This window comes from Pseudorca crassidens, chromosome 2 (assembly GCF_039906515.1).
Source record: "Pseudorca crassidens isolate mPseCra1 chromosome 2, mPseCra1.hap1, whole genome shotgun sequence".
In the NCBI taxonomy this organism is placed as follows: domain Eukaryota; kingdom Metazoa; phylum Chordata; class Mammalia; order Artiodactyla; family Delphinidae; genus Pseudorca; species Pseudorca crassidens.
The window spans coordinates 45,504,421-45,523,894 of NC_090297.1; the positions used below are offsets into that span (position 1 = coordinate 45,504,421).

General features: G+C 52.3%; 1 protein-coding gene, 1 long non-coding RNA gene and 1 other non-coding gene across 8 annotated transcripts in view; 1 reads left to right on the top strand and 2 right to left on the bottom strand.

Annotated features, from left to right (window-relative positions):
* Nucleotides 1-689: 689 nt before the first annotated feature.
* On the bottom strand, nt 690-2,350 carry LOC137218766 (uncharacterized). Its single transcript, XR_010940844.1, has 2 exons — nt 2,055-2,350; nt 690-1,334 (listed from the first exon to the last, which is right to left on the bottom strand). It is a non-coding gene; the product is annotated as an uncharacterized lncRNA (long non-coding RNA).
* Nucleotides 1,719-19,474, top strand: part of ACOT11 (acyl-CoA thioesterase 11) — a 55,928-nt gene continuing 38,172 nt past the window's right edge. For 3 of the 6 annotated variants that reach the window (XR_010940843.1, XM_067726274.1, XM_067726270.1), the window contains exon 1: nt 5,633-8,272. Coding sequence is in view for 2 of the 6 variants with exons in the window: in XM_067726270.1 (XP_067582371.1) it covers nt 8,240-8,272 (33 nt within the window). In the remaining 4 variants the exon portion in view is untranslated. Of the gene's footprint in view, nt 2,133-5,632; nt 8,273-13,400; nt 13,959-19,474 lie in introns of those variants that run through there. The other 3 variants (XM_067726273.1, XM_067726269.1, XM_067726272.1) reach the window with 3 other exon arrangements.
* On the bottom strand, nt 18,384-18,490 carry LOC137220249 (U6 spliceosomal RNA). The gene has a single exon (XR_010941562.1). It is a non-coding gene; the product is annotated as a U6 spliceosomal RNA (small nuclear RNA).

Genomic DNA, 19,474 nt, shown 5'->3' on the forward strand with positions numbered 1-19,474 from the left:
CTCTGCAACAAGAGAAGCCACCGCAATGAGAAGCCCGTGTGCCGCAACGAAGAGTAGCCCCCACTTGACGCAACTAGAGAAAGCCCGCGCGCAGCAGTGAAGACCCAACGCAGCCAAAAAAAAACACAAAAAACTTAAAAGTGATTAAAAACAATAAATTTGAGTAGACCCATAAGGAAAGAAATACTATGTAGCAATAAAAATTATGGAAAGATGTTTATGATAATTGTTGAAAGAAAAAAAAGCAGATTACAAAACAGTATATCCAGTATGGTCACTTTTTATTTTAGATAACCTGAATATCTACAGGATTCATCATTTGGTTACGAATAATGTCTCATTAAAATTAAACCACGCGGGCTTCCCTGGTGGCGAAGTGGTTAAGAATCTGCCTGCCAATGCAAGGGACATGGGTTCGAGCCCTGGCCTGGGAAGATCCCACATGCCGCGGAGCAACTAAGCCCGTGCACTACAACTACTGAGCCTGAGCTCTAGAGCCCGCAAGTCACAACTACTGAGCCCATGTGCCACAGCTACTGAAGCCTGCGTGCCTAGAGCCCGTGCTCCGCAACAAGAGAAGCCACGACAATGAGAGGCCCACGCACTGCAACGAAGAGTAGCCCCCACTCACCGCAACTAAAGAAAGCTTGTGCACAGCAATGAAGACCCAACACAGACAAAAAAAAAAAAAAATTAAACCACGGTTTATGTCAGCCCAGAGCCATCCTGCCTGTGTGGGAATTCCCTTTCCCTGCAAAGTCCACCTGTCCCATATGTTTCTGGGTGTTCCCTAATGTGTCTCACTGCACTTGGAAAGCAGTCTCGAAGTCATTTGCTGTTGTTGGCACCTGGGGCCCCTGCTGAGTTGAGGCTCCTGCATTAATGTCGCTAGCAGAGCCAGAGATTGGCCTGTGTTATTGCCCAGGCTGCTGCCAAAGCGCCATGCATGGGGTGCCCACCATTCCTGTCCTGACACTCACACCTTAGGGTGCTCCAAGAGCAGAATGATGAGGGAAGTCCCCCATCTTGTTACCCAGCCAGGGGTCCCCACCAGAGGTCTGCTTGGGCCCCAGGTGTGGTGAGCGCAGCATGACAACTCTCTTTGTTGAGAGAGTCTGGGGCAGGGTGAGTTCAACCACCAGCCCCTGTGAGGTGTCTGGAATGACTGATCCCTCCCACTTTCTGGTCCTGGTGTGGACCAAGTTCCTCTTCCTGTGACAGTTGTCTTTCAGGGACCACCAGCATCCTCTGTCAGGTCTCTTCCAAGTCTGCCAATGAGCCTGTATCCCAAATGTGATTACTGATGGAGATTCTTCTAGGCGGCTCCTTCATGCCTATGATCACATCATATATTACATCATATTATATAACATAACATATGCACTTACACATGGGGGAGGGGGAGGGGAGTCCGAATCTCTCCCTGTCAGCATATTTTCCTCTTTCAGCTCTAGTGTAGCTGGAAGCACATACCCGGAAAATACTAACAGTGATTCTCTCTGAGTGAAGAGATCATCGGTGGTATTCATTTTCTTTGCTCTCTTCTGAACTGTCCATTCTTATTTTTTTCTACCACTGTCCATAGGCCAGGGCCAGTGTGTCCTGCTCAAAACCTCATCCCAGCACCCAGCTCTGTGTTTGGCACACAACAGGTGCTCAATAAGGTGTGAACGACTAGCAGGTATTACTTTTCAAAACTGTGAGGGGCTGGTTTAGCAATGACAGGGAGACGGGTTTTGCACCCCGCCGCCCGCCTGGCTCCACCTCTAGCCTGTCAGGTCCCGCCACCGGCGTTTCCGCCTCTGCCGCCTCGCGGCGCGGAGTGTCTGGCGCGCGTCCGGCAGCCCTGGCGCTCTGCTCGGCAGCCCGGGGCCGCCTCACCCGCACTGGAGAGGGGAGGGGAGGGGACCAGACTCGTCTGGGAACTGGCCTGGGCCGCTCCTGCCTGGGCCTCTGCCCGCTTCCTGCGCCTCCCTCCAGCCTCCCGCAGCCTCCCCCATCAGGGTCTGCCCTGGGACCTCGGATGCCCAGTCGCTGAGCCTCGCCCCACGGACCTGCTTCTCCGACGTCCCCAGCAGGCTCCCCGGCCGCGGCTCTGCGAGCTGTTGGGTCCTGAGCGCCCCACCACTTGGGTAAGACCCGTGCCGCCCGCAGGTCCGCCCCCACCTCCCCATCTCGGAAGGGCCCAATTCCTTGAGATCCTCCTGCTGCTGGCTCTTCCTCGACTCCAGCGCCCTCTCCAGGCAGATTTGCCTCTACCCCAGGGGCGGGCTCCGGATAAGCCAGGTGGTGCCTGGCAGCGCTCTTGCGTGGGCAGGCTGGGGCATGAGGCATCCTGGGATTTGAGCTGGGATGGGCAGGCCTCTCACGAGGATGAGGAGGCTGGCCCTTGGCAGTGCCTAGGGCCACAAGACTCACAGTCCAGAGGGTGCAGCCAATGCTGACTCACTCAGGCCAGGCGTGGGGGTGGGGGGAGCACCAGCCCGTGGGTGAGCCACTCCCTGGCAAGGGTCCAATCCTGGAAGTCGGACTGGGTTCAGACCCGCAGCAGCTGGGCCAAGGAGGGGGTTCAGCTCCTGCAGGAGGAGGTGGTGAGAGAGAGAGAGGGAGAGCACACTCGAGCCGCTAGGCAGGAGAGAGTTCAGGGCTGGCTGGGCAAGTCCAGTGCTCTGCTCACACATCCTGAATCTGGCCTCCACGACTTGTAGGCATTCCCTCCTCTCCATCCCCACCATGCTGTATCTTCTCCCCTCTGGACCATTCACTGGGCTTCTCACTGCTCTCCTTGCCCGGCTTCTCCATCAATGGCTGTGGTTCTAAGGGGGGGTCCTGGCCTTGAAGCAACGATGAAGTCATCTCTACTTCCTCTCTTGCTGGTATCACTACCTACTTCCTTTGTTCCTCCCTTCTGCCCCCTCCCCATTTATCCCACAGCTTCCTTTATTCTGCCATGCCAAGCCCAAGGGGGCCCCCAGAAGGAACTGAGAGTCTTAGCTTGGAGAACAGGAGAGCATGACATTCTTTCATTCACTCATTTGATCATTCATTTACACATGGATTTACTTCCATTCACTCACACATTCCCTTCTTCTTTCCCATTCCATTACTCACTCCCTCATTCTGTAGACGCTTACTGAGCATCTACTGTGTTCCAGTAACTGAGTGTTTGGTGGGAGAGGGGCAGGATGCTCTGAGGAACCAACACCATCCCTTCTACCTGCTTGTTCAAGGTCAAGAAGGAGAAATGGGCACAAGTCAGTCCAATTTAAGAGAAAAAGCAATGTGAGAGAGAAATAAAGAGCTGTGAACTGCGGCTGTGTGTTTATGTGTGGGGAATGAAGATACAGAGGAGGAGGATGTAATTTCCACTTAGGAGGAGCCCAGAAGACTTCCTGGAGGTGATGCCATTTGAGTCGGGCCTTGACTGGGGGGAGGGTTTGGATGTTGAGTTATTAGAGGGCATCAGAGTAGATGGAATAGCAGGAACAAGGGAAAATCCAGATGTGTGAGGGAACAGTGGGAAGCTTTGTTCATGACTTGAGAGGATTAGAAGAAATAAGTCTGGGACTTCCTGGCGATTCAGTGGTTCAGACTCCATGCTTCCACTGCAGGGGACTCGAGTTCGATCCCTGGTCACGGAGCTGAGATCCCACATGCTGTGTGGTGCAGCCAAAAATTGTAAAAAAAATTTTAAAGATTAAAAAAAAAGAAGAAGAGGGGCTTCCCTGGTGGCGCAGTGGTTGAGAGTCCGCCTGCCGATGCAGGGGACACGGGTTCGTGCCCCGGTCCGGGAAGATCCCACATGCCGCGGAGCGGCTGGGCCCGTGAGCCATGGCCGCTGAGCCTGCGCGTCCGGAGCCTGTTGCTCTGCGACGGGAGAGGCCACAACAGTGAGAGGCCAGTGTACCACAAACAAAAAAAAATACAACAACAACAAAAAAAGAAAAAATATGAACAGGGAGACTAGGGGCAGTAGAGGACAGGCCATGTGCTCCCATGTCTCTGCCAGCTGTCACAGGCTAGGGCAGCAGCCTTGTTCTGGGTGACACAGAGCCTTGGTCATGAGGTAATGGCCTTATCCTCATGGCTAAGGATAATGGTAACATCCTTGTGGATATTAGAGCTCTTTAATCGTCCAGGCAACCTTAGATGGAGTGAGCTCTTCAATCTTAGAGGTGTGTAAATGGAGGCTGGGACACTTGGCATGTGTGTGGAGATGGGAGGGCTGCAGGTTCTGGCCCCTGGAGGGGTTCGGCTAGGGCAGTGCTGAAAGTGGGAGTTGGAGTGGATGATGTCAGAGGTCCCCTCCCACCTAGAGAGTCTGTGGTCCTATCTGGGAAGGCTAGAAGGTCCAGCAGAGGGAATTCCTGGGAGTTTGGTCATTTATTCACTCATTTATTCCCTCATTTGCCCCTATACCCAATCATCCATTCATTCATTCATTCATCACTTAGTCACTAAACCCTTGGTCTGGGCACATCCTGTGCTGAGGACTCAGATGAGGTCTCTGCGCCTGTGAGCTCCCAGTCTGATGGGGGAGCAGACCCACACTTGACAGTGACAACCCAGTATCATCGTAGGAATGGAGATTGTTTTATTTTGTTTTGTCACTGAGTGGGAGGTAGAGCTGGGACATGGACCTGAAGAATTAATGCAGATGTTTGTCCTCCAGCCAGGAAGGCCCCATCAGTGGGGCCAGATGAAGGGTGTAATGTGGGAAAAGAAGTGTTTGAGGGAGAAAATACTCTGGGTTCATGGGGCTTAGGAGGTAATCTTCCTCCAGTCACGGGCCACTCGAGAACGAGGCCTTTGGGCTGAGGGCACCACAACCTCATCCCTCACCGGAAATGAGCCTGCTGGATTTGAGAACCTCTAGATAATTCCTTGGTCAGCATAAGCTGTAAGCAGGTTATGTAGAGTGGTGGTTAAGCTTCTGAGCTCTGGACCTAGATCAGAGTGCAAGTTGTGGTGCTAACTATTATCAATTGTGTGACTTTGGACAGATGACTCTGCCTCTGTTCTTTCCTTTGCAGGAGAATATTAATCATAATATTGTCCTCTTAGAGTGAGGCCCAGAGATGGTAACAAACATGAAGTGCTTGCACAGTGCTGGGCAGGTGAGAAGGGCTATGATGACAGGGCTAAAATGACAATGATGACGATGACAGTGATTATGATGATGATGATAGTGATATACAGTATAGTGATATACTGTCAACTGCTGCCTTTAAAACCTCTGGGCCTCATTTTCCCCAGCTTAAAATGGGAGGACTGACCTAGCTCACTGGTTCTCAAAGCGTGGTCCCCGGACCAGCAGCATCAGTATCACTTGGGATCTTGTTGCAAATTCTTGGGCTCTACTGCAGCTCTGCTGGAGGTAGGTCCTAGAAATCTGTATTTTATTTTTTATTTAGTTATTTTTGCGGTATGCGGGCCTCTCACTGTTGTGGCCTCTCCCGTTGTGGAGCACAGGCTCCGGACGCGCAGGCTCAGCGGCCACGGCTCACGGGCCCAGCTGCTCCGCGGCATGCGGGATCTTCCCAGACCGGGCCACGAACCTGCGTCCCCTGCATCGGCAGGCGGACTCTCAACCACTGCGCCACCAGGGAAGCCCTAGAAATCTGTATTTTAATAAGCCCTCTGGGGACTTCCCTGTCAGTCCAGTGGTTGAGACTGCGCTTCCACCGCAGGGGGTGCTGGTTTGATGCCTGGTGAGGGAAGTAGGATCCCACATGCCTCTCGGAGTGGCCAAAAAAAAAAAAAAAAAAAAAAAGCCCTCTGGGTGATTCTGATGCAGGCTGAAGTTGGAGAACCGTTGACTAGCTATCACTTAAGACCTCTTCTGGATTCGTCTTTCCAGGACTATGATTCATCAGGTGTGTTTCATGCCTTCTGCATTTAGGGCCCTGGTCTGGGGGCTTGTGGTATAGGCACAGAGATGAGTAAGATGTGATATCAGCCGTCAGGGGGCTCCCAAGTGAGTTGGAAAGGGGAGACAGACACCCTTGGAAATATTCATTTGAGTAACAGACCAAACAGAGCTGCTAAAGAGACACAAGAGTCAATTCTGTAATAAATAGCAAAAGGGAGGGAGACCTTTGTGGGCTGGAGGGGCCTCTGCAGAAAGATCTAGTTCCTGATAGTATCTTGATTCAGCCTTGCTGGAAGTCTTCTCATAAGTCTAACTGAATGATGTCTTTCATATTTTATGCCTTGTTGTGGTGTGGCGTGGACAGGACTCTAGACTTGAGGCCAGGAGTGGTGATTCTAGACAACTTCCTTGCTCTATGACTTTGGTTGGCTCACTTTTCATCCCTGTGTCTCGATGTGTTCATCTGTAAGACGGGGACACGAGATTGAGTCCAGTGAGTCTGAGTCCAGACAGCTCTGGAGAGAGGGTAGGGTTGGGGACCAGAAGCTCTCTGGGTTTCTATCCTCTCATCTGCATAGTGAAGACTCTGAAATGGTCCTGACTGCATGCCTTACCCAGTGAGATTGGGGATCCAGTGAGTTGAGCTCTCCCCTTTCTAGGCCAGTTTTCTTACCTGTCCAGAAAGGTCTCATGACACCTGTCCTCTTCACCTCGCATGACTTTTATCACACTGAGCGTGTTCTTCAACCTCAGAGGCTCCCTGATGCCTAAACCTTGTTGCCTGGCATTCAACGTCCTCCACGATAGACTCCCAGCTTTTTCCTGCAAGATGGGGGCCCTCACTGCCTATGACTGCATCCTGTTCTGTTCCCATTAGGCCTCCCACCTCACCCCTCTTGTCAGCCTATTCAGTCTTCAGTCCGGCTCTAGCACTACCTCCTCCACAGAGCCTCCCGGCTTGCCCCAATCCTCAGTGCCATCCTTGGATCATCTTGCCATTTTTAAGGCGTGACTTTAATTTTGCATTTGTAGACACTGAAGTACTGACAGACCATAAACTCTTTGAAGGTAAGGCCTGAGCTCACAGTGATGGACATTAGAGTCCTTGACTCCTAGAACAGGGCGGCCCAGAGAGAGGAGAAAACTTGCCCAAAGTCACATAGCACATTAGTAAAAGAAACAGGCCCAGAAACCAGTTGTCTTAGGCCCAAGAGGAGACATTATTAGGGATGTGGTGAGTGGACTAGAGGGGCAGAGGAAAGGGCAGAGACCTCAGAATTGGACTGACCTCTGTTCCAGCACAGATCTGCACTCAATAGCTGGGCCACCTGGGGCACCTCACCTACCCTCCCGCAGCGACCTTCAGGTGGGGTTGGAATGAGGACATGGTGAGGCCTGGCACACAGTGGGTGCTGGGTTATTGTGAGGTGCTCATTATTATTTGCCATCCACTTGTCAGTCCCAGCTCCCCTGCCTGCATTCCACTCCCCTCCTTCTTTCCTTAAACACCAAGCACTTGATTTTATTGCCCTGTCGTGAGAAATCCAATGTGGGTGTCAAAGCTGCCTCGCCATGTGCCTTGCAGAAGTGAGAGGGAGAAGGGAAAGTCCTGATGGTCTTTTAGGGGCTGGGGTGGGAGCCCAGGGGGATGAACTCTGTGGAGCGGATGGGTGGAATTTGGCAGGCGTCACTTTTAGAAAAGTCACGCCACCTATTTTAAGGAAGTGAGGGGGGTGTGCCCCATCGCTGGCCAGCAGCTGCTGGATGCCGGTGGGCTGGAGCGTTGGGCGGCACCTCAAGGGTGAAGAGTCCTAGCAGGTGGGTCTGGTATCTCTCTGGGAGGCTGCTGGCAGCTCCCCAGACTCCTGTCACCTTCCAGCCTGACCCCTTGTGGACGGATGGAAAGCCGGTGCCTGTTTTGCCAGTGTCACTGGCTGGGGCCGGGAGCCATCCCAGAGCCAGAGTCCCTGTGGGGAGGATGTCAGGGGCTGGAGGTGGGGGTGACGAAGTTTGGCTGTGGCTGGAGGTACAGTGAGTGTCCGGCTGGGTGCGCAGTGGGTGGGCATAGGGGCCCCTGACATGGCTGTGGCCCAGCTGGCAGCCTCCCTCCGTGCTCTGCACTGGGCAGGCAGGCGGGCTGGCGCGGAGCCTCCGTGTGGGGCGCTAGGGGAAGGGCAGCCCGAGGGCAGTCTGAGGAAAGGCCAGGACACGGTGATAACTGATAACGGCTGGCTCAGGAGGGGCGGGAGCCGGGGAGGAGTGCGAGGAGAGGCGGACCAGCTTCATTTGGAGCTGGAGCCGGGCTGTCGCTCAGGTGACCGGTGTCTCTCCGAGGAGGGTGCGAACAGCTAGCGGGGTGTCGCAGCAATGATCCAGAATGTCGGAAATCACCTGCGAAGGGTATGGAGGGTGGGCTGGGGGCGGGTTGGGGGCAGAGGGGAGGGGACTGGAGGCTGGGGATCCCGAAAGAGAACTGAAGTTTCCATTTTAAGTCAGAAGTCCTACATCTTCTCTCATTTTCCATGGGCCATTTTCTAGCTGTCTTTGCAAGGAGAAATCACAGAACTCCTGGGCTGGTTTATTATAAGCAACAATCCCCAAACAAGCCCCAGGGGCCGTTAGGAGGGCTGGCTATGTTGAGTGGAATCATCTTCGGCAAGTTCTTTGCGTCTGGAATTCTATTCTGGGGGTGTGTGTCTCTCCCCATGGAGTTCTGTGCCGGTTTCTGCCTGACGGCTGAGCTCTGTGGCTCTGTAGTGTTTAACTCTTAGAGTTCAGGGCTTGAGGGCCACGAAGCTGCTAGAAGATACAGGCTAGGGGTGTGCGTGTGAGTGAGTGTGACAGGCTGAAGCCAGTGTTCTTGGGGACAATTACCTCTTTGGGAGAGCACGTGCAGGATCAAATGAGGGCTGTTGGAAAGGTGTTCTGCAAGGTGACCTCGCAGAGAACGTTTCCCTGGAACCTCCCAACAGGGACTTTGGAGCTGAGATTAGATGCTGAGGCACCAGACAGACCCAAGTGCTCAGCGGTCCCTGTCGGGAGCCTTTGATCTGGGGAATGGGAAGCGTTCAGGACAGACTGGCAGACGTGCTATGCTGGGTGTAGAGCTACCATCCTCTGAAGACATTTTTGAGAAAAGCCTTTTAAAAGGGGCAGGGGCAAATAAAGACATCTCTTCTCCACCCCCTCCCTCTATCTGTATAACTGGCCTTGATCACCACCTTTGGATCATTGCCTGCATGGCAGATCTCCTTGGACTCCCCTTGTTTCCTCCTGAATTCTCCAAATTCCCCTGGAATACAGGAGGAGACCATTTTCTGGGTTGTTACCAAAGCTGCTGTTAATGAAAAGCAAGCAGACCCACCCACCAAACTCTTCACTGGGGACAAAGAAAACCGGGTTAAAGGGGGGCCTGAGATAACCCGCATGCCCTGCTTTACAGGGTTTGGGGGCCCTTGTCAGTATCCCATGGCACTGCAGACAGTGAGCATTTTGGAGTCGGATGGTTCTTGCTTTCACCCATTACTGGGTGACCCAGCAAGCACTCGGCACATGTGAATGAACGAATGAGGTGGTGAGCCTCCTGCCAGGCTGGGGTGGTTGGAGGAGCATTGAGTGCCTGTGTGGTGGTGCTGGAAGGGTCACCTGTCCTGTTTCTCTCAGTGGAGACCCTTCTCCTTCCCCATGCAAGCTGTCAGAGTCCCGCACTCCTGGGCCGGTACCCTGTGGGAGGCTGGGAACCTCTGCTTGAGTTCTAGCCTGGTCCGGGCAGCTCCCAAGGGGGCCCAGGAACTTCATTTACTCTGGGAATGAGGATGGAGCTGTTTGTCCCAGTTCCCCCTGAGAAGCTCTGCACCCGGGTAGTGCTGCCAACAGGGTGGCTGAAGGTCAGAAACAGACGTGAGCATCTGTGCATGTGTTCACGCACCCACAGACTTCCACGTTGTTCCTGACCCCCTGTGGCGATCCCCCTGCTTCACCTTGAACCCGAGGACAGCTGGAGATGCTGCTCCCCAGCCCCCCGGCGCCAGCCTCAGTCAGGGTCTAGTTCAGAGTGTGGGGAGGCTTAGGGTATACCACTTGGCCACCTCTGGATTAGAATCTCTTCTTCACCCCATCGCTGACATGTAACCTTGGGCCACGCGCTCCCCCTCCCTGGTTGTTCTCTGAGGTCCCCATCAGCCTCGACATCCTGGGGGTCTGGATGTTTGTGAAGGGTTTGTGCACCACCTTGAGGTTGGTCCTGACAGTGAAAAGTAGGGGCCCAGCTCCCTCAAGGACCCTGCTGTGTGGTGGAGGAAGGGAGACCCTTAGACGTAAAATAGTGTGCCTCTCATATAGCAGGAACACAAAAACTTGTGAACAAATGGGTGGCCATGGGAGCTCAGAGTGGGCTGAAGGGGTCCCAGCAGGCTTCCTGGAGGAGGAGATGAGACTCAGACACTTAGCTTCAGCCCATTTGGGAGCCACATTTGAACCCCAGTCTCAGCCATGGGCAGATAGCCTTGGCGTTCTTAGTCTGGAGGACTCATCTTCATCCTTCAAAACCTGGCTCAGCCATCATTCCCCTTCAAACCCCCATCCTGCTGCTCCCAGAATTAACGGTGCTTCCTCGGGATGTTATACTGGCCTCAGTTTTTCCCTCTACAGGGATTAGCCTGTGTCAGCGCTGAGTACTCTGTGATGAGCCCAGGCTATTGTGTGGAGCTGACGGCTAATGAGGGAGACACAGTGAAAAGGTAGTCAAAGAAACATACAATGAAAATCTGTGATAAGAGCTGTGAATAGTAATAATAAATGTCACATAAATGCTAGCTATGTGCCAAGCATGCATTAATTCATATATTCCTTATAACAGCTCTGTGAAGTAGATAGTGGTACCATGCCCAGATTAAAGATGGAACTGAGACAGAGAGGTTAAGTAACTTGCCCAAGGTCAAACAGCTAGTAAGTGGCACTGCTGAGATTAAACTCGGGCTGTCTGGAGAACAGAGAACTGTTAGAGAATAATGAGAGAGGTCACAAGAGAGCTCTGTGACCAGGTGACGACTGAGCGGAGACCCAGCGGCTGAGAAGGAGGCAGCCATGGGAGGAGATGGGGGAAGAGCGTTCCGGGCAGAGGGAATAGTATTCATTTATGGGCTCCAAGGTGGGGGGAGCTTGGTGCATCTGAGCTGCCGCACGAAGGCTGGCGTGGCTTGGAGTGGAGAGAGTGAGGGCGGAGCAGCTGGAAGGGGCTGAGACATGGCTACCATGTGCTGCAGGCCGGGGGCCTGGACCCCGGAGGCAGGGTTTGGGGTTTGGAGTGCTGTGGGCCCTATTGTTCTGCCCACCAGACTGTGTACTCTTTGGGGACTCTCTGGTCCCCGGTCTCGGTGCCAAGGTGTGCAGTCCCTGCACACTAAGCTCAGCAACCCAGGAGAATACATCATCAGAGTTCCTCTCCTCCAGCGCCATGAAGGTCCCCACTGCTTTCCCATCTACCTCTGACCCCTCACAATAGGGAGGTGGGCCATAGGATCAGCGCCCTGGTGCAGACAAGGCACAGAGAAGTGAGAGGATGTGTCTGGGCTTGTACCACTGGCGAGAGACTCGGAACCCCTACCTGCTAGGTTGGGACCTCTTTTCCAGCCCTTGTCTTGGCCACCGAGAAAGTGGCCTCGATCTCACACCCAGACTCACCCCATGCCAGCCTCCTCTGCCCACCTTCACACACTGACAATGCAGATTCAGGGCTGACCTCCTGCCTCTACCTCCTAGGGCCTAGGGGAGGCTGCACCTCTGCCCTTCACCTGTGCCTGGTCCAGGTGGGTCCGAGCTGGACAGTGGTAAGAGTCCAGATAACTGCCTTAGAGACACTCACACACTTCACTCCCTGTAGACCTGTTTCCTCATCTGTGAACCAGGTCTGTTCCTGCAGATCTTGTTAAAGACAGTGGAGGAGTGTAGATCCTGGCACATAACTGGCCACAGTAAATATTGGTTCTTTTATTTCCGTCTCATCTGGACTTCAGTTTCCTCAGTGGGTTGATGACAGGGTCAGTGGGTCGGATGAGATGGTAAATGCTAGCTTTTTGTTGAGCACCTACGGAGTGTCCGGTGTGTTTAAACTTCCCAACAGCTCTGCAAGGCTGCTGGTATCCAGCTAGCTTTACAGCTAAGAAAACCAAGGCTCTGGCACTGAGTCACTTTGAGCTAGTTAGAGAATTCGAAGTCTCGGCTGACCCTGAGCTACAGCTGGGCCTTGTCCTGGGCTGACCTGGCTGAGCCGAGGAACTGACACCTCTGCCTTGTGCCTGCTCTGTCCTGTGCCTCCAGGGACAGATGGTGCTGCTGGCTGGGTCCTCTGCCAGCTCCCTGGCTGCAGACCTGTGTGTTCCTGCCACTCCCAGAAGCAGCCTCCTTGTGGGTAGGAGGTGGCACAAGGGCAGTGATGGAAAGGACCAGAGTCTGGCATTTTGGGAACACAGGGATGAGTCAGACTGGACCTGTCCTCAGGTTCCCCCAAGCTGATGGGGAGACAGAGAGTGGTAAAAACCAATGATGAGAGCACAGTGTGGCCAGGCTGTGACAGAGGGAAGCCCAGAGGTGGCTCCTCATAGCCTAGGGGACAGGGCAGTCTCCCTGGAAGAGGTGATGGAGTAGCTCAGCCTTGAAAACTTTTCCAGGTTAGGAAGCATGGTCCCGGCAGGGGCACCTGTGTGTGAGATGTGGGAAAAGCTCTTTCCGCAAGGAAGAGGGAGAACATTTGGCAGTAACCCCTTGAGGTGTCTCTCCCTGGTCCCCTTGCCCATGTAACACGTGTATCCTGCCTGGGCCTTCTTCAATAGTAATAACCTTCTCTCAGCAAATCAGACATTAATTAATTAATGGCAGTAGACATTAAGTATTAAGCACCTCTTTTGGAGAGGAAGCCTAGTGAATGAGTAGAAAGAACTGTGGTAGTGAGAAAAGCAAAATCCCAGCTCTACCACCTGGAGCAACGTGGCCCTCAGACAGCCCGGTTTCAGTTCCCTTTTCTGTGCAAGAGGGATAGTTGTCCCTCACAGGGTTTAGTGAGGATTAAATGGTATTATGGATGCGAAGCCATTATATAATATATATAAATGCCTGGAACATAGTAGGTGCTCCAAAAAGTATAGTGGGGTGATGGGGGTGGGAAAAGGGAGGTGTTGGTCAAAGGGTACAAACCTTCAGTTATAAGATGAATAAGTTCTGGAGACCTAAAATACAGCATGGTGACTGTAGTTAACAATAACGCCTTATGTACTGGAAATTTGCTAAGAATGTGGATCTCAAGCATCCTCACCACTCTCCCCAAAAAAGGGTAACTGTGAGCTTCCCTGGTGGCGCAGTGGTTGAGAGTCCGCCTGCTGATGCAGGGGACATGGGTTCGTGCCCCGGTCCGGGAGGATCCCGCATGCCGCGGAGCGGCTGGGCCCGTGAGCCATGGCCGCTAGGCCTGCGCGTCCGGAGCCTGTGCTCCATAACGGGAGAGGCCACAGCAGTGAGAGGCTCACGTACCGCAAAAAAAAAAAAAAAAAAAATGAGGTGATGGATGTGTTGATTAGCTTGATTGTGGTAATCATTTCACGATATATACGTATATCAAAACATTGTGTTTTGCAACCTGAATGTGTACAACTTTTATTTGTCAACCGTATCTCAATAGAGCTGGAAAAAAAAAATAGTGAGGCCCTGGGACTCTAGAGAGACATGGGCCTGGCTCCTGCTTTCACGGAGTTTATCTCCTCATATGTACACCCACTTTACAGTCTAGAAAGTGGTTGTATGTGCTTTACCTTGTCTGGTTGTTCAAAAGTCCAGGGAGTCAGCAGGCTGGCTGGCAGCACCTCTGCTGTGCCACAGAGAGGCCCATCATTTGGAATGGGATGCTCACTGTTGGTGGCAATGCTGAACTCCACCTCTGGAACAGGCTGTGATCCGCCCTGGGGGTGCGGCCCAGCCAGGTGTGGCCCTGCTCCTAGGCCTGGAATCCGTTCAGAGATCTGGAAGGGGAGTGGCCTTCAAGTCTTCCTAAAGCAGCCTCAGATTTCCAGCACACTCCAGGGCTGAGCCAAACCAGGTGAGTCTCAATTTCCATTTGATCCCTTAGGGAGGGTATCGAGAGACCCAGCTCCTCTCCTTCTCTGGGGATACTGCCCCCAGAGCTGTGGGAGGGATGGTGTCTGGAGTCAGAAGTCTCCGGCTCATTCTGGGCTAGTGGCTAGCTGCTACCTTTTCCCAGCCTCAGTTTCCTCATCCGAAACATGTGGACACGGGGGTAATAATGGTCCCTGTCATTTGAGCCCGCTTTGTGCCAAAGAGGTTAGTGTCATGATGCATTTACGTAGAGATTGGACGGCCTGCCTACAGGCTTTGAGAGCAGTGGGGTACGTGGGACACATGGGCCTGGGGAGAGGAGGGGGCCCAAGGACTGAATGACTTTGGGGCAAGGGAAGGGGCAAGTACAGCATTGCTTCCTCCACCCCTACCCTGAGAGCCTCTTGGGACTGAGATTACCTGGTCCCCACCTGCCTGCCCTTACTTTGGAAGATAAAAGTAGAGCTTTCAGGCTGCAAGACTAAGAGAAGGTGTGTCTCACCCCTGCTCAGACTGGTTCTCAGGGAGGCAAACAGGAGACTGGGAGGGACTTCTGAGCCTGCTAGGCCCTCTGCAGAGGCATGGGGGGATGGTGATGGTGGGTGGTGGTGAGATCCCCACAGCCCAGTGGGGGATGGACTGGCCAGGGACCACTCCCGTCCAGCTCTTTCTCTGTATCACCTGGAAGGCAGGAGAGCAGGGAGGAAACCGATGGAGGGTCTCCCAAGTGCCAGGCTCTGTCTCATAAGTCCCGTGGGCTGGGGGATCTGATCTCCCTCCAGGACTGGTCCCCCTGCGGCACCCCTGCCAGGCTCTGGAGTCAGAAGAGCCCACGTCCAGTCTCTGCTCTACCTTTTACTGGTCATGTGTCTTTGAGTGGATCTTTCCCTGTTCCCCGAGTTTCCTTTTCCTCAGCCGTAAAATGAGGGCTCCTGCTTCAGGGCGGACTTGAGAATTAAAGGACCCCCAAGAACTAGGCCTGGCACATAGTAGGTGCACAGTAAATGGCAGCCATAGATTTCTAAAAAGGGATTTTCTGAGCTTCTGGGAGAGCAATTCTTGGGCAGTCCCTGTGCTGTAGGCGGTTCTCAGGCACACAACTGGCTCTGTCCCATTAGCACACAAACGAGCTCTTTGTTCTCCTGCCTCTAGGCAAACAGAACCCCTCCCTTGTCCCCATGTCCCCTCCCAGATACTCCCTTGTTTCTTTGCTCCCCATTCCCACAAGAATCTGAAAGAGTTTTCTGTGGTCCCTGCTTCCACTTCTTTCCTCTCATCCTTTTCCTAATGCACTCTAATGGGCTCTTCTCTCGCCCTTCCTCCCGCCCCCTTAGAGCTTCTCTGACCTTGGACCCACAGGCGCCCCTCCTCCTGAAGATCCTCCCACCTCAGGGCTCCTTCTCTGGCTCCCTTGCAGGCTTCTCCTTCCCAGCCGACCTCTTTTGCTCTCTCCTTGGATGATGTCTGTTCTATTACTATGACTGGGTGACAAACTATCCCCAAACTTAGTGGCCTAAAACAAGAACCGTTTTATTTATCTTGAGATTTTTGTGGGTCAGGGATTTGGGCAGGGCTTGGCTGGGTGACTCTTCTGCTCTATGTGGTGTTGATGGAGGTTACTTGGTGGTGTTCAGCCAGTGGATGGGCTGGACTATGGAGTCCACCATGGCTTCACTGGTGTTTGGCCCCTTGGTGGGAATGGCCGGAAGGTTGGTTCTAGCTGGGACTGTCATTCTGAGGAGCCACATGGGGCCTTTTCCATATGAAGGTCTCAGTGGGAAGTCAGACTTCCCACCTGGCAGTGGGCTCCATCAGAGCAAGAGTTCCAAGAGGCCTGGGTGGAAGCTGCCAGGCTTCTCATGATCTGGTCTCAGAAGTCACCAGTTGAGGACTTCCCCGGTGGCACAGTGGTTAAGAATCCGCCTGCCAATGCAGGGGACACAAGTTCGATCCCTGCTCTGGGAAGATCCCACATGCCATGGAGCCACTAAGCCCGTGTGCCACAACTACTGAAGCCCATGTGCTCTAAGCCCTGGGTGCTGCAACTACTGAAGCCCGTGTGTCTAGAAGCCACCGCAATAAGCCCGAGCACCGCAATGAAGAGTAGCTCCTGCTTGCCGCAACTAGAAGAAAGCCCACGTGTAGCAACAAAGACCCAACACATATAAAAAAAAAGTCACCAGTTGAAATGTCACTAAGGGGGATCCAGATTCCAGAGGAGGGGATTAGACCCACCCTGGGGTCTAGGGAGGAGTAGGAAAGAATTGGCAGCCACCTTTGACCCACCACAAGGTTGCAGAGTCCTGTGGATTCTAAAGCCCAAGTATTCTCATGTCCCCAGGTGCAGCCTTTTCTCCAGCAGACTCCAAACTTGAACATTCATCCTCCTTGACATCTCTCTTTAAGTGTTTCATAGGATCTCAAAAATTTTTGATTCCACCCCTACTTAGTTCTCCCCTGGTCTCTCCCAACTCAGTAACCATCACCACCATCTACCAGCCATTTGTCCAAAGTCTGGATCCTCCCCACGACCTCCTGTTCTCTCGCCCTCACACGGGGAAGCCTTCAGCATGTAGCGCTGACTCCACCTCCCATACTCCTGGGTCCATCATCTCTCTTCAGACTGCAGGGGCCCACGGAGGAGTCTCGCTGCTTCTCTCTCACCCTGCAATCCGCCCCCGCACAACAGCAGAGTGATCTTTTTTATTTTTTAAAGATATTTTATTTATTTATTTATATTACTATTTCTATTTATTTTTGGCTGCGTTGGGTCATCATTGCTGCGTGTCGGCTTTCTCTAGTTGCAGCGAGCGGGGGTTACTCTTCGTTGCGGTGCACGGGCTTCGCATTGCTGTGGCTTCTCTTGTCACGGAGCATGGGCTCTAGGGGCGCAGGCTCAGTAGTTGTGGCTTGCAGGGCTCTAGAGCGCAGGATCAGTAGTTGTGGAGCACGGGCTTAGTTGTTCCGCGGCGTGTGGGATCTTCCTGGACCAGGGCTCGAACCCGTGTCCCCTGAATTGGCAGGTGGATTCTTAACCACTGCGCCACCAGGGAAGTCCCCAGCAGAGTGATCTTAAAATGCAGGTCAGATCACTCTCTCCCCACTCATAGACTTCAGTTTTTCCCATCACGCCTCGAGTAAAATCCAAACTCCACTGAGACCTTAGGCCTTGGGTGACATAGGACTCTTCCCGGTCTCTTCCCTTCTTCCTGACACTGCCCTGCCTACTCTGGCCCCCCCGGCGGTCCTCTGGCAGCCAAGCTTGTTCCCATTCCTCCTTGCGCTCTTTGCACCCTCTGCTCGCCTGCCTGGGAGCCTGTGCCCCCAGAACGTTGCCCAATCTCTCCTGCTTGTCATTCATTCGGATCTTGGCCACGAGTCTCCTTGATGAATCAACCTAAATTAGTTCCTTCAGGTCCACCACCTTCTCTCTCTATCACATATGCTGTTTTTCTTCTTTCTAAAAAATTCTTTTAAATTGAAGTATAGTTAATTTACAATGTTGTGTTACTTTCGAGTGTACAGCAACGGGATTGTTATACATATATATATATATTCTTTTTCAGATTCTTTTCCATTATAAATTATTACAAGATATTGAATTTAGTTCCCTGTGCTATACAGCAGGACCTTGTTGTTTATTTTATATATAGCAGTGTGTATATGTTAATCCCAAACTCCTAGTTTATCCCCACCCCCTCCCCCATCCCTGTTGGTAACCATACGTTTGTTTTCTATGTCTGTGAGTCTATTTCTGTTTTGTAAATAAGTTCATTTGTATCATTTTTTTTTTAGATTCTACATATAAGTGACATCATATGATATTTGTCCTTCTCTGTCTGACTTACTTCACTTAGTATGATAATCTCTAGGTCCAGCCATGTTGCTGCAAATGGCATTCTTTTTTTCCTTTTTATGGCTAACATTCCATTGTATATATGTACCATATCTTCTTTTTTTTTTTTTTTTTTTTGGCGGTACGCGGGCCTCTCACGGTTGTGGCCTCTCCCGTTGCGGAGCACAGGCTCCGGACGCGCAGGCTCAGCGGCCATCATGGCTCCCGGGCCCAGCCACTCCGCGGCATGTGGGATCTTCCCAGACCGGGGCACGAACCCGTGTCTCCTGCATCGGCAGGCGGACTCTCAACCACTGTGCCACCAAGGAAGCCCCCTTTCTCTTCTTAGGATAAGTCCCACTAAGGATATACAGTCAAAATCATGAGTTTTAAAGTCAGTTTCTTATTTTTCCTGCAGTTATGCCAGTAACTTGAAATACACTTTGATTCATTCATATACTTTGACTTTCTTTTTCTTTTAGGAAATACTTTGCATTTTCTTTTAAAAAATAATTATGTAAAGTACTTAATTAATTTTTATTGGAGTATAGTTGCTTCACAATGTTTTGTTGGAAAAATATGGAACGCTTCACGAATTTGCATGTCATCCTCGCGCAAGGGCCATGCTAATCTTCTCTGTATCATTCCAGTTTTAGTACATGTGCTGCTGAAGCGAGCACAGTACCACGTCTTCCTTATCCATTCCTCTGTCGATGGACATTTACGTTGCTTCCATGTCTTGGCTATTGTGAATAGTGCCACTGTTTTCCTTCTTACAGTACTTTTCACTCTAAAACAATCTCGTTCCTTTGTTTACTGTCTATTCCTGAGTGGAGAGTCTGGGTCTTTAAAAATGTTGATGCTGATCCCGGGCCAGAATTAGCCTCTTTCTAACCTTGTCCACTCCTGTTTGGTCTTGGTTTTGTTCCTTACCAGGACCCTCCTGTCCTCTGACCCCGCCAGCCCTCACATTTGCAGCCAGAGGGCTGTCACCCAAGCCACAAGTAGCCTGGCCCCCTCGCTGTCACCCCTACTCCCTGGCTGTCCGTGCTGTGCCACTCCCTGTCCGCTCTGTCTCCCCCTTACAGAGCTGGGCCTCACACTGCCTGCCGTGCCTCAGCTAGAGGCTGTCTCTTCCCTGCCACCCAATCCCTCCTGCCCTAAACACGTCCCCACCGCTCACCTCCTCAGAGGCCTTCAGCAACCACAGGGCGCCCTTTGGATGCAGCGGGAGTTGCCACTGTTGTGCTTGTGGTTAGGGGAAACCATGAGGCCATTTTTGCATAAACAACCATTAAGCTAGAGCCACGCCGGCACACATAGAACAAAGTGGTGGCAACAGAAAAACTTAAATGCAGCCTGACAATGTGAATCGTGTTCATTTTCATCTGCTTGGTTTTATGTTTAAAAGTTACAACCTTTCAGGTGGCCATTCATGACCGGGTGTGTCTTCATTCAAGCCCTTTGACCAAAAGTTGAACAGAGCAGACAAATGTGGGAGACAGCTCCCAGGTTCAATTTAACTCATGTCTACTGAGCACCCACAATGCTCTGGATCTGTGCAAATGCAAAATATATCTATTCCTGCCCCAGTGAGCTCTTCCCTTGTGCCTGGAATGCCTTGTTCCCTGTGAACCCGAGCTGGTTTCTTGCGATCACTGCCT